The following is a 13,684-nucleotide window of genomic DNA, read 5'->3' on the forward strand; positions in this document are numbered from 1 at the left end:
CTCTATGTAGATTTAAACCTAGATAACAGGACTTTGTCATGTTGAATAGTCTGTAATACTGCTATCAGAAATGACTGCTAATGTTGCACATTCAGATTCACTTTTGAGGTAACCTTGTAAAGAATTTACTTCTGTTGTATTCTGGATCACTGTAATTCAGGAAAGCATTTTAATAAATCAGTCATTTTTAAGTTAAAGAGATAATTTGTCATTAACTTGGGTTGCTTTTAGTCAAGCTGAAACAGGCTTTTGTTTTATGTTGCTTAGAATACCAACGTTGCACTGGCTTTCAATTTTTGTTTTATCAAATCAATATATGTGCATAATTTCAAAACTCAAGTAAAATAAGGTATATAGCCCCACATACACAAAAGCAGTCACTGATGCAACCCTGCCTAACCTCCCTTCATGCTCCCCAAAGGCAGCCACTTCCAATCTCTTTGGCTATTTCTTTTGCTTATACTGTTAGGTCTTCTTTTCACCTTCAGTTTAGACATTAACTGTTAGCTTCCTGCTATGAAAGATGAGGAGTGAAGTCAGTATTCAATGTTTATGTTATAATGACTATGAAAAATATTTTTTGCAACTCAGCATACAGTATACCATGATTACATTTCCTTTCTTTACAACTTACTGCTTTCCCTGGAGTTATTAACTGTCTTGTCTTTTTTGTCTTTCTTAATTTTCTTTATCCTTATTACCAACTCATTCCCACACAGGAGCCATATAAAAATTGTCTCACTATGTTAAAATACCTTTATCAGTTCCATTTCTTTTTCTTGGAGATTCCTTGGATCTCTCCATGTTCCTGCTCAGTTCTGAACTGGTTATCTTCTATGTATGCTGCACAGTTATTCTTGAAATTATTTTCACCTCTTTCTGAGTTAGAAAGCCCTATACTCTGAATTCCATACCTTTCTAGATGTATTCCCTAGCTTTAAGGGCACACAACCGCCAGAGGCTTCTTGAGAAAGGAAACATGCAGGGTTTTTTTATCTTATTACAAGATTGGCTGAATATAGAATTTGAGGTTGAAATATTATAATTCTTTCAGAATTTTGAAGACATTTCCTCTATTACCTTCTTGCTTCTGGTATAGTTTCTGTTAAGTTCAGTGCTGGTCTTATTCCCAGTCCTTTACTATGTGATCTGTTCCTAAGACGTTTTTAAGATTGTCTCCATCATTCTGAAATTTCACAATGAGGTGATTTGGTGTCAGCCGTAAAAGCAGGAAAATTATCATAAAATCTGAAATAGAATTGAATACAGGTATATATTTAACTTATAAATCAATTTATTAATTTGTCCAGATTTCTGCTAACAGCACTCGGCCTGCTTGCTGGTATGCCAAACTCGGATTCTTTTCCAATCCTAGACCTTTTCCTCTTCCCTTGTCATCACTTTTCAGCGATGGAGGAAATGTTGGTTGTGTTGACATAATTATTCAAAGAGCATACCCTATACAGGTATGATGTATTCTTGAAACTTACTCTGTATTTCTTTCTTTAGAGACAATTAATTTGAATGATTGCTGCCTACCCTGTATTTCTGTTTGACACATTATTACAGTGGATGGAGAAGACATCATCTGGATTATACATATTTCGCAATGAAAGAGAAGAAGAAAAGGAAGCAACAAAATATGCAGAAGCCCAACAAAAGAAACTGGAAGCCCTGTTCACTAAAATTCAAGCAGAATTTGAAGAGCATGAAGGTAAAATGAGTTGTATTTACAAGATCTTTTTTTCAGAGTTTTAGAGGCTTCTAACTGGGTGAATTGTCTTTATTTTGAGTAATAGATTTTTTTTTTTCTAATTCTGAATTTTTTCTGATTTGAAAAAAAAAAATTACATAGGTAAACAGATAAGCATTGAATTGGCCCCGAAATATCACATCTTTATTCAACATAATGAGCTTTTAGATCCTCACAAATTGTCTTAGGCAATTAAACATTACATACCTACAGCACTTTTCAGAAGTCTTAATTAAACTGGCCCGTAAGCTTTAGTACTAAAGTATTTGTAGCATCAATTTTTGGTATTAGAGTAAGAAAAGCAACAAGGGAAAGAACTATCAAATTATTCTCCCCAAGCTGTTTGTCATTCTCTTTCCTCTGTGTCCTTATCTACATAATAGAACTTGCATTTTTGCTGTTGTAGTTGTTGATCTTTATGTTTTTATACCTGGAACTAGAGCTTATTTTCCCTGTGGCATCAATTTGAAAAATAAAAATTATAGTGTTTTATGCTTAAAGGATGTGAAATTTTACTTTTTTTATCTACCTTTTTTATTGCAGAAAATTTTATGTTCTGCATTTCTTCATGATTTTCTTTATTTTTTTAAAATTTTATTTTATTTTTTATACAGCAGGTCCTTATTAGTCATCAGTTTTATACACATCAGTGTATACATGTTAATCCCAATATCCCGATTCATCACACCACCATCACCCCCCCTGTCGCTTTCCCCCCTTGATGTCCATACGTTTGTTGTCTACATCTGTGTCTCAATTTCTACCCTGCAAACCAGTTCATCTGTACCATTTTTCTAGGTTCCACATATATGCGTTAATATACGATATTTGTTTTTCTCTTTCTGACTTGCTTCACTCTGTATGACAGTCTCTAGATCCATCCACGTCTCTACAAATGACCCAATTTCATTCCTTTTTATGGCTGAGTAATATTCCATTGTATATATGTGCCACATCTTCTTTATCCATTCATCTGTCGATGGGCATTTAGGTTGCTTCCATGACCTGGCTATTGTAAATAGTGCTGCAATGAACATTGGGGTGCATGTGTCTTTTTGAATTATGGTTTTCTCTGGGTATATGCCTAGTAATGGGATTGCTGAGTTGCATGGTAGTTCTATTTTTAGTTTTTTAAGGAACCTCCATACTGTTCTCCATAGTGGCTATATGAGTTTACATTTCCACCAACAGTGCAAGAGGGTTCCCTTTTCTCCACACCCTCTCCAGCATTTGTTGTTTGTAGATTTTCTGATGATGCCCATTCTAACTGGTGTGAGGTGATACCTCATTGTAGTTTTGATTTGCAGCTCTCTCATAATTAGTGATGTTGAGCAGCTTTTCATGTGCTTCTTGGCCATCTGTATGTCTTCTTTGGAGAAATGTCTATTTAGGTCTTCTGCCCATTTTTGGATTGGGTTGTTTGTTTCTTTAATATTGAGCTGCATGAGCTGTTTATATATTTTGGAGATTAATCCTTTGTCCGTTGATTTGTTTGCAAATATTTTCTCCCATTCTGAGGGTTGTCTTTTCGTCTTGATTGTAGTTTCCTTTGCTTTGGAAAAGCTTTTAAGTTTCATTAGGTCCCATTTCTTTATTTTTGTTTTTATTTCCGTTACTCTAGGAGGTGGATCTCATGATTTTCTTCATTGTTTAACTCCATGTTCTAAATAAATTTGCAGGAAAATGGGACTCAATATTTGATTTGCTTAAAATTATCACTAGCTCATAATTAAGTGAATCATGAAATCATTTAATTACATGAAATCACTTTCATGTAAATCATGTAAATTTCATGTAAATCATGAAATTTACAAATTGCTCTAATGAAGTAAACTCTTTGTAGGAGAACTTATTAAACCATGAATACACTAGTTTCAAATTTTCCTGGAGAACTTTTAGCAGATAAGTGGTTTATTTTTAACCTTCCTTCTTTGGGTGTTTTTTTTGTTGAGTTCTCTAGTTTTCAGAGTTCTTAAATTTATAGTTCAGCTAATTAGTGTTGCTTTTTTCCTAGAAAATATAACAGAACGATGTATACCATCACGTGCACTAACAAGACAGCAAGTCCGTGCTCTGCAAGATGGTGCAGAACTTTATGAAGCTGTGAAGGATTCACCAGACCCAAGTTACCTTGAGGTGAGAGAGTAAGCTGGCCTACAGTGAGGCTAATCTTCATCCTTCAAGGTGGAAAGCTATAGTCACTCATCTGGCCACTACAGGAAGCACTGTGTTGAAATGCTGTGTTTCTCCAAGGGATGTGTACCTCAGTGATGGGGTCCTCAGTGATGTACCAAACCAGGGTGCTACATTTCTACTTCTGTACCAAATAGAGGATGAGAGGGTTAAATAATTTATATATTAAATATGGTTTAAAATGCAGGCAAAACTTGCTTATTTTTAAGATAAAACAAGTACCTTCAGAGCACTGTCTCAGTTTCCATGTTCTCAGCTCTTTCTCAGATCCTACGTAGAGTTTATTTCATAATCCTCTACCTTAAGGATACTTAGGTGGAAAACTTTCAGAAGCACAAAAATGTGTTACAAATAGCATAGGCTTTAGATCATGGCTCAACCATTGATTAGCTAAGCAAACTGGATATGAAAGAGCTATAAAATGGGCACAAAAGATGTTTTAGGATCAAATTGGATAATGTATGTAAAGGGTACTGTTAACAAAGTTCTATGTAAATGTTATTATTAGAGTATCATTTCATACATTAAGGTAGGCTACTTCCTAAATTTTTAGACACCTGGGTATCTAATTAATGCAAATTCTAGGATTAGTTTGCAAAATAGGGAGGAGGGGAAATTTTAGGAAAACAGTTTATTGATTAATCTCATTTATTTGATGACAATAAATGTTGTATATAACCTTAACTTTCTTAAATAATGGGACCTCAAAATAAAGAATACTCTGCTCGGAGAGTGAGCAGTGCTATTCTGAACAGAATTCCCTTATATTCCCAAATGTTACAACTCAGATTCTCCCTGTGGGAAGTGAGTCTGTTTCAAGCCTGTGAGTATACTTGCTACAAGTCTGTAAGGCTTTATTATGCTCTCCTGAGAAATTATTTGCCTCTGTCTCTTTATGTTTGTTGAAGCTTATGAAGATAGTTTTAATTTCATCCATAAAATTTAACAAAATGTTATTCTGGTTTCCTTTTATAAAATTTACTTATAAGGAGAAAGGGGGCAGAATGAGAGTTGGAGGACTAAGTTCTAGACCTGGCTCTGCCCCTGTGTAGCTGGACAGGTGATTTCTCTCTCGGACCTCCTCTCTGCCATCTGCCAGGGGAAAGCCTGAGAGTAGCTTATCTCTAAGGTTCTAAGTTTATGTGATTCTATGAGAGTCACTGAATCATTCTCAGAGGGAAAAATTGCCATCAATTTCTAAAATACCCTGTTAAGAGGACTTGTTTTCAGTGACAGTGTTTAGTATTGTGGGACTTCTGAAATCACATATTGTTTTTTTAATTCATGTTTAAGCTAAACACTGCCTATTTAGGAAGACCTTTGTAGGGCACAGGGATTTTATAATCTCCCTTCTCAGTATAGATTAGGGTATTAACATGGGTAAGTCAGCAGCAGTCTAGTAGGTTATATGTCAGGATTTCTATTTATTTTATTTTTGGTTGATTTTTTTTTTTGTTAATACTGGGTGAGGTTCCCAGGACGGTCAAACACCAGTTTGCTAAATGATTGGGAGAGAAATGTAGAGGCAGAGCGAAGTGCTTGTAGTACATATTTGTTTTAAATTGTATCTACTGTTCCAGGGTTAATGAAATTATACTATAGGGGGATAAGAATGAGTCCCCTTGAGTCAACCCCTTCCTATATGCCTCTGTAAATTATTTATTCTGTCTGTACCTCAGTTTCATCATCTACCACATGGAAACAGGAATAGTACCTACCTCATAGGATTATTGTAATGATTAAATGAATTAATACATTACCCACACATAGATCTATTTCTCAAATATAATAGGCATTCAGATGTTAACCATTTATAATGTCAGTGTTGATGATTATGATTATCAGAGTATATTTATAAGTAAGGGTTGTTTTGGCCCTAGGTAAATTTTTCATATTTATTTATTCATTCATTCATTCATTTATGGCTGCGTTGGGTTTTCTTTGCGGTGCGTGGGCTTCTTATTGCGGAGCGTGGGCTCTAGGCCTGAGGGCTTCAGTAGTTGTGGCCCACAGGCTCAGGAGTTGTAGCATACAGGCTCAGTAGTTGTGGCTCATGGGCTCTAGAGCACAGGCTCAGTAGTTGTGGTGCACAGGCTTAGCTGCTCTGTGGCATGTGGGATCTTCCCGGACCAGGGCTTGAACCCATGTCCCCTGCCTTGGCAGGCTAATTCTTAACCACTGTGCCACCAGGGAAGCCCTGCCCTAGGTAAACTTGTCACAAAGATTAGTAAACTGTTTAAGTCACTTGAAAATATTTGTTATGTGATAAGCTGAGTACATTAATCTCAATTTTTATATTGTTACATCCTTAAAGTGAACTAAATTCTGTTGTATTTTGACCCCATTTAAAGAGATTCATTTACAATAGATGAGGTGGTTTGTTTCTATTTTGTTTGCTTTTTATTCCAAAATCATCTGCCTCAATGTACTCAATGGACACAGGGTTATTTTAGTGAAGAGCAGTTAAGAGCCTTGAATAATCACAGACAGACGTTAAATGATAAGAAGCAAGCCCAGATCCATGTGGAACTCAGGAAGGCTATGGAGTCTGCTGAGCAAGGGGAACAGATTTTACCAAGAGATGTTACACCTGTGTGGAAGCTGCGTATCACGAGCTGTAAGAGAAAGGAAAAAGATTCAGGTCAGTATGTAAAGTTTTTGTTTTTATCAATTTTAAGTTTAAAAAATTATTATTAATAAAATTATTTCAAATGGTAGATAAAATGTTAAGAGGAGCAAAAATGGGCTACCAGTACCCACAAAAGATAATATAACCCTTAGACCTTTATTGTCCTCAGTATTTATTTTTAAACAAGAACTCTCAATGATTATCATTTCTTATATTGTGTCTTTTTCCTCTTTCTCTAGTTGTGTTGAGTATCTGGCGTCCATCATCAGATTTATATTCTCTCTTAACAGAGGGAAAGAGATACAGAATCTATCATCTTGCAGCATCAAAATCTAAAAGTAAATCCAAAAGAGCTAACATACAGTTAACAGCAACAAAAAAAACGCAGTATCAACAACTACCGGTATAAATTTTTCATCATGATTTTTCAATTTTGATAGATGTGTATTTGTTTATTGAATCTACATATACTGATATTTTTTTTTTCTTGTAGGCTTCAGATGAAATTCTATTACAAGTTTATCAGCCAAGGGAGCTGCTTCACTTCAACAAATTATTGGATCCAGACTTCCAGCCACCTTGTTCTGAGGTGGACCTAATAGGATTTGTAGTTTCTGTTGTGAAAAAAATAGGTAATACACAGTGTATTTAATGGTAGCTTTTTATTGATGCTTTTGAAAAACATTATATTTTAAAATTTGTCTTCCTTGTGATTCATTGGAGCTACTAATAGGTAAGTTTGGTAACTAGTGACTTGAAAGTAAGCTTTTTTAACCTCGATTCTTAATGAAAAGCAATTCTACAATATTACAGGGAAACAACTTACATCCCATTCTGTGCTGCTTAATTTTAAAGAAATTGCTAGAAAATGTTTTGCATATTAGTCATTACTAGACAAATAATTATAATCTTCTGCAGTTCACTGAGCTATCAAGCCTTCACCTCCTACTTCAGTCTTTACCACTTTCCAACATCTTAGCCAAATTCATTTATATTTTATTCCTTCAGTATGACATTGCTCGTTCCTCCTTCCATACCTTGTTCCATAGATTTTATCTGAAGGCAAGTGTAAAGGCCCAACTATGTCTCATCTTAAGCACGAAAGCCTTCCATTTATTGATTATTTTGTGCCAGGCCCCCTCAGCACTTGGTTTCACCACTCTCACCTCCCAGAACGCTGTCCCTCATCCCCCTTCAGCTGTGTTGACACCTTCCTTGCTATTCTTTTTTTTTTTTAATTAATTAATTTATTTATTTTTGGGCTGTGTTGGGTTTTCGTTGCTCTGCATGGGCTTTCTCTAGTTGCGGTGAGTGGGGGCCACTCTTCGTTGCAGTGCGCGGGCTTATTGCAGTGGCTTCTCTTGTTGCAGAGCACGGGCTCTAGGCACGCCGGCTTCAGTAGTTGTGGCTCACGGGCTCTAGAGCGCAGCCTCAGTAGTTGTGGCACGCGGGCTTAGCTGCTCCACGGCATGTGGGATCTTCCCAGACCAGGGCTCAAACCCATGCCCCCTGCATTGGCATACGGATTCTTAACCACTGCACTTCCTTGCTATTCTTGAGCCCACTTTCATCACAGAGCCTTTACACTCACTGCTGCCTCTCCCAGAAACCCTTTTCCCCAGGCGGCCACATAGCTGGCCCCCGTGGCTCCTTAAAGTCTCTGGTCAAATGCAACCTCGTAAGAAGCCTTTCCCTGAGCACCCTTTGTGAAAGAGCTGTACTTTCTCTGCTCCCAGCCTAGCACTTTTACCCCTTTACTCTGCTTTATTTTTCTCCATAGCACCCACCAGCACTAACAATACATATTTATGGGGTTTTTTGTCTCCCTCTTCTGGAATGTTAGCTCTCTAAGGGCAGACACTTTGCTACTGCTGTATCCTCAGCTCTTAAAACAGTGCCTGGTTCAGGGTAGGGTCTCAGGTCAGTGGATTTCTTGTTTATCAACTGCCCTGTCACAGTTTCTCCCTTCCTCAGTTCCTTGGCTAAGGTTTATTGTCAATGTTTTCTTCACGAAGGTTTCAAATGTGCCATATTCCATGAGTTCCTTATATGTTTGAAATCTGAACCTGTTGCTCTAATTCTGAGACTGTATTTTGGCAGCCATAATAATATGGGTTCTTGCTTCTTTCTTCCCTCAGAACTTTGTAGAAATTGCTCTTTTGACATTGAACAGTCTGGGACTGGCCTAATTTTTCCCCCATTTAGGTGATTGTCTTTTTATGTCTAGTTGTCTGAAGAATAAGTTTTTAAGTCCAAAAGTTTAAGCTATGTCTTAGTATAAGCAGTCTGTATACAGTTCTCCTGGAACACAGATGCCCTTTTAATCTGCAGATTCAGTGCTTTCTTTGTATCAGAGAAATTCTGTAACATCTTTGAATAAATCTATTTCATTTTTGGGATTTCTACTTCAAGGACAGCAGTTAGTCTTATGTTGGATTATGCTTCATTCACCATGATTATATCCAGCCTTTATGTCACTAGTTTTATTCTCTGCAATATATTGATATGTTTTATTCCTTGCTATTTGTAATGCATGCATTTGTCCCATTATGATAGTATACTGGTGTCCTCAGTTTATTTCTCTGGTCCTGCAGTCTCCTTTTTATCTTGCCGGGCTATTTTTCATCCCATATCCATATGCAAACTTTTATTTCATTGAGTATATGTTCCTATTAAGTTCAACAGCATGAATCAGTTTTGAGGACTTCAGAAATTTTCTTGTTCTTCTAGTTTTCTTTACTTTATGGGATGTGCTCTTTGTTTTTTGCTTTGCTCTTTTCCTCTTTTTATTTAACGTGTTTTTGTTTAGTTGTGTTTTAGTGCTTTGTGGGGTGTTCTTTGACTGTAGTACGTTAATATGCTACATGGTTTTTGTAGCATTTTATTTCATCTTGGTCATACTTGGGTGACTCCACTCGTTATATTATTGTTATAGAGGATGCGTAACTTTTATTCAGTTCATCAGTATTGAATGCCTTTTATGTGCCAGGCACTTTTCTAAATGCTAAGTATATAGCAATGAACAAAACAGACAAGTATCCCTGCCCTCATGGAGCTTACATTATGGTCGAGGAGGGAGATCACAAACAAAATAAATAGCACATATAGTTTTCTTAGTATGGCTAAGGAAAAAAACTAAGTCGGGAGTGACAGGTAGGATCGGGGGAAGGGGAGAGGAATGTAGCTTTAGATAGGGAAGTGAGGAAAGACCTTACCGCAAAGTTATGTGAATGAGAATTGAAGGACTAGAGGAGAGAGGCATGTGGACATCTGGGGAAGGAACATTCCAGGCAGGAGGAATGGCAATTACAAAGGTCATGTTACAGGTGGATCCTCCCTGGTTCCTTTAAGTATTAGTAGAGGCCAGGGAGTGAGCAGTAACAGCTGGGAGGAGGGAGTGAAGGACCAGGTAATGGCGTGGTCCTTGCATATACTCTTAACTTTTTCTCTGAAGGTTTCAAGTAGAGGCGTTGACACCACCTGATGAGGTTTTCACAGGATCACTCAGGCTGCTATACTGAGAATAGACTGTAGGGCGCATGAGACTCCAAACAGGAAAGTCAGCTGGAGGCTATTGTAGAAATTTAGGCAATTGAGAATAGTTTGGGGCAAACAAAAGCAATGGGAGTATCCAGAAATTGTCAGACTGTGGTTGTATTTTGAAGGTAGAGGGACAGTGTGGATGAAGAGAGGAATCAAGGAGTGAGGGCCAAGGTTTTGGTCTGAGCAGCTGGACAAATGGAGTTGCCATTTCCTGAGGGGGCTGACCACGAGAAAAACAGGTGTGCAGGGAAGGTCAGGAGCTCAGTTTTGGACAGTTAAGTTTTAGTTGCTTAATTTACTTAGAGATTTCTACTTGACAGCTGGATATAGTTCTAAGGGAATGGACTGGGCTGAAGATGTAAGTTGGGAAGTCATAAACATACAGGTGATGATTAAAGTCATGAGACTGGGTAAGGTCGCTGGGTGTGGGAGTAGATAGAGAAGAGAGCCAGGGCCTGAGTCAGGCCCGTCAGAAGGTATTTGATAGCAAAGAGAGTGAGGTGAGGCTAAGAAGGGAGGGGTCGGAGGTGGTGTCCAAAGAGGCAATGTGCAAAGCTCTCTGGAGACTGAGTCCGGGGAGTGCAGGATGAACTGGGAGCCTGGGCTTCTTGTGGAGACAGACATGCGATTAGTTCTCATGGTCCCACAGCAGACTGTGGTGTTGAGATGAGATGCATGGGAGAAACTTGCCAGCATCCCACTGCAGTTCTTGACTTTTTCTCTGCTGTACCCAAGACCAATTTTCCCCCTTAGTTACTGTATGAGGGCTGCGTATTTCAGTTCCTATCCACTATATATTCCATATCCCTGGAAGATATTAACTCTGTTCTAGATCATTTTCCCTAGCTCAGTGAGTAACCTCACCTATTACTTTGCTGAACCATAAACTGGGTGGCTTAAACAACATACTGTCTCACAGTTCTGAAGACTTGAAGTCCAAGACATTGGCAGGTTTGGTTCATTCTGAAAGCTGTGAGAATCTGTCCAGTGCCTCACTCATAGCTTCTGATGGTTTGCTGGCAATCTTTGGCCTTCCGTGGCTTGCAGATGCATCACCCCAGTCTCTGCCTTCATCTTCACATGGCACTCTCCCTGTGTGCGTGTCTGTGTCCAAATTTCCCCTTTCTATAAGGACATTGGATTAGGATGTACTGAAATGACCTCAACTTGATTTTTGTCAGCAAATAAGGTCACATTCACAGGTTAGGACTTCAACATCTTTTACAGGACACAATTCAACCCATAACACAACTGTTATCCTGTCAGTCAACCTTGATCACCTGTTTTACACCATAGCCATTTTCATTATTTCTGATCAGAAGAAGAAAAAGTAAGGATACCCATTCTATTTGCTTTTCTTCAGATTTAAGGATAACAGAATTCTTAAAATGTGTGTCATTTCACCAATATGGGGAAGGAGACTAGAAGCTGAGCCCTCCTGTGTTTGGTTCTGTCCACAATCTTGTTTATTTCCTTCATCACCAACTTTTAAATTTTATATCAGGATATTCCTTATTTGTATGTTTTTGGTGGACATTTCTTCCTCTTTTTATTTTGACATCAAGTATGAGAGAAAGAAATTTCTATCAGAAAGTTTCGAAGTGCCGCCTTAAGCCTGAAATACCAGTTCTCCAATACCTAAATCTAATCATGATGTTTCCTAGCTTAAAACCTTTGGTGGCTCCCTGGCCCTTAGAAAATGAAACCAAAACTCCTTCAGATGCCTGAAAAAACATTCAACCTCCTGCCTTGAACCACCACCCCACATACCTCAGTTAAACTGTACAGTTTCACATTCTTGATCCACTAAAGCATTTAACATTCCTACCTCTAAAAATTCATTCACTTTGCTTAGAATGGCCTTTTCCTTCCCATCTTGATGAATTTCCCCTATTCATTATTCAGCTTACATGTTGCCTGCTTCCCCATGGCCTCTGTAACAGAATGTGTTGTCATATTGCATTGAAATTTTAGCACCATAAGCAACAGGTTGTTTTGGAAATCCTGAGCTTTCTCTAAATTTAGTTATTTTGATTTGTTTTTACCATTAGCATACCAAAATGAATGGCCATATTTAGAGATTCCTTGTATTTTTAAATTTATCTAACACATACATAAATGAAGTTCGATTTTTTGTTTTCTACTTTTTGGATTTTGTTTTTTCCATTTTAGGTCTTGCTCCTTTGGTCTATTTATCAGATGAATGCCATAATTTATTGGCAATAAAGTTTTGGATAGATCTTAATGAAGACATTATTAAACCTCACATGTTAATTGCTGCAAGCAACCTCCAGTGGCTACCAGAGTCCAAATCAGGAATTCCTACTTTATTTGCTGGAGATTTTTCCATGTTTTCTGCCAGTCCAAAGGAGGGCCATTTTCGAGAAACGTTCCACAAAATGAAAAATACTATTGAGGTAAAATTAGCTTTGAGCATTATCATGCATGTTCGCATTTTCCTATTTCAAGTCAAATGTCAAGGAAGTGGCAGCTTTTATGAAAATTGGATTGTTGATGTATAATGTAAGTTGAGTTTTCATCATATGTCAATTGTTCATGAACCTGAGGAGATATTGAGTGACAGCTAGCTATCAGGGAGAAAAGAGTGATTTGAAAAGAACTGAATTAGGAAAAGTTGTGAGAAGGATGTTCAGAGATATATAGACTGTGTAGGCAAACTGGAAATTGGTTAACAAGAATTATGAGTTACCCATGATTTACAGCACTTGGCAGTGTAATTAATTAATAACATTTAGAATCCAAATTTACATTTTAGGGACCTCCCTGACAGTCCAGTGGTTAAGACTCCATGCTTCCACTGCAGGAGGTGCAGGTTCAATCCCTGGTCGGGGAACTTAAGGTCCTGCATGCCATGCAGCACAGCCAGAAAAAAAATTTTGTTTAATTTACATTTTAAACTCTATATCTGATATTTTATACAGTTTATACCTGTTTTTGATTTGAAATAATACCAAATAGGAGAACAAAGTTTATTGAGTGCTTACTGTATGTCTGGCCTCATTCTAAGCCTGTCTCATTTAATTCTCCCACCAACATTATGAAGTAGGGCAGTGGTCCCCAACATTTTTGGCACCAAGGACAGGTTTCATGGAAGATAATGTTTCCACGGACGGGGGCGGGGGAGGAGGGGGCGGGGCGGCCGTGTGTGGGTCAGGCGGTAATGCGAGCGATGGGGAGCAGCAGATCACTCGCTCGCCTGCCACTCACCACCTGCTGTGCGGCCTGGTCCCTAACAGGTCGCAGACCAGTACCAGTCCGTGGCGGGGGGTTGGGGACCCCTGAAGTAGGGAACTGTTTTCCCATTTCATTGATGAGAAACAGAAGTTAAGTCACACAGCCAAACTGGTAGAACCAGGATTCATACTTAAGCCATCTAAATGCAGAGCCCGAACTATTAACTACTATGCAATGCTGCCTCCCAGTAAAATTTTGGATTTTATAAATTGCTAACTTTTGAAAAATCTACAGAAGATAAGCCTCTTCTTTCTGTAGTTTAATATTTGAAACGTGTGTTAGTCAAAATTCATATAAATAAAATATTTTAA

At 37.9% G+C, this 13,684-nt stretch overlaps 2 protein-coding genes across 10 annotated transcripts in view; one reads left to right on the forward strand and one right to left on the reverse strand.

Moving 5' to 3' along the window:
- BRCA2 (BRCA2 DNA repair associated) overlaps window positions 1-13,684 on the forward strand; it is a 63,748-nt gene that overhangs the window by 37,422 nt on the left and 12,642 nt on the right. For 3 of the 8 annotated variants that reach the window (XM_033843574.2, XM_019936763.3, XM_033843572.2), the window contains 7 exons: window positions 1,311-1,466; window positions 1,570-1,714; window positions 3,768-3,889; window positions 6,389-6,587; window positions 6,815-6,978; window positions 7,069-7,207; window positions 12,291-12,535. In XM_033843574.2, the coding sequence (XP_033699465.1) occupies window positions 1,311-1,466; window positions 1,570-1,714; window positions 3,768-3,889; window positions 6,389-6,587; window positions 6,815-6,978; window positions 7,069-7,207; window positions 12,291-12,535 (1,170 nt within the window). Of the gene's footprint in view, window positions 1-1,310; window positions 1,467-1,509; window positions 1,715-3,767; window positions 3,890-6,388; window positions 6,588-6,814; window positions 6,979-7,068; window positions 7,208-12,290; window positions 12,536-13,684 lie in introns of those variants that run through there. The other 5 variants (XM_033843571.2, XM_073795024.1, XM_073795023.1 and 2 more) reach the window with 5 other exon arrangements.
- The window catches only part of N4BP2L1 (NEDD4 binding protein 2 like 1), a 35,355-nt gene continuing 28,100 nt past the window's right edge, over window positions 6,430-13,684 (reverse strand). The window contains exon 5 of one of the 2 annotated variants that reach the window (XM_033843581.2): window positions 6,430-6,561. Coding sequence is in view for 1 of the 2 variants with exons in the window: in XM_019936769.3 (XP_019792328.1) it covers window positions 6,555-6,561 (7 nt within the window). In the remaining variant the exon portion in view is untranslated. The remainder of the gene's footprint in view (window positions 6,562-13,684) is intronic. The other variant, XM_019936769.3, reaches the window with a different exon arrangement.

The sequence above is a fragment of the Tursiops truncatus genome, chromosome 18 (assembly GCF_011762595.2).
Source record: "Tursiops truncatus isolate mTurTru1 chromosome 18, mTurTru1.mat.Y, whole genome shotgun sequence".
Taxonomy (NCBI): domain Eukaryota; kingdom Metazoa; phylum Chordata; class Mammalia; order Artiodactyla; family Delphinidae; genus Tursiops; species Tursiops truncatus.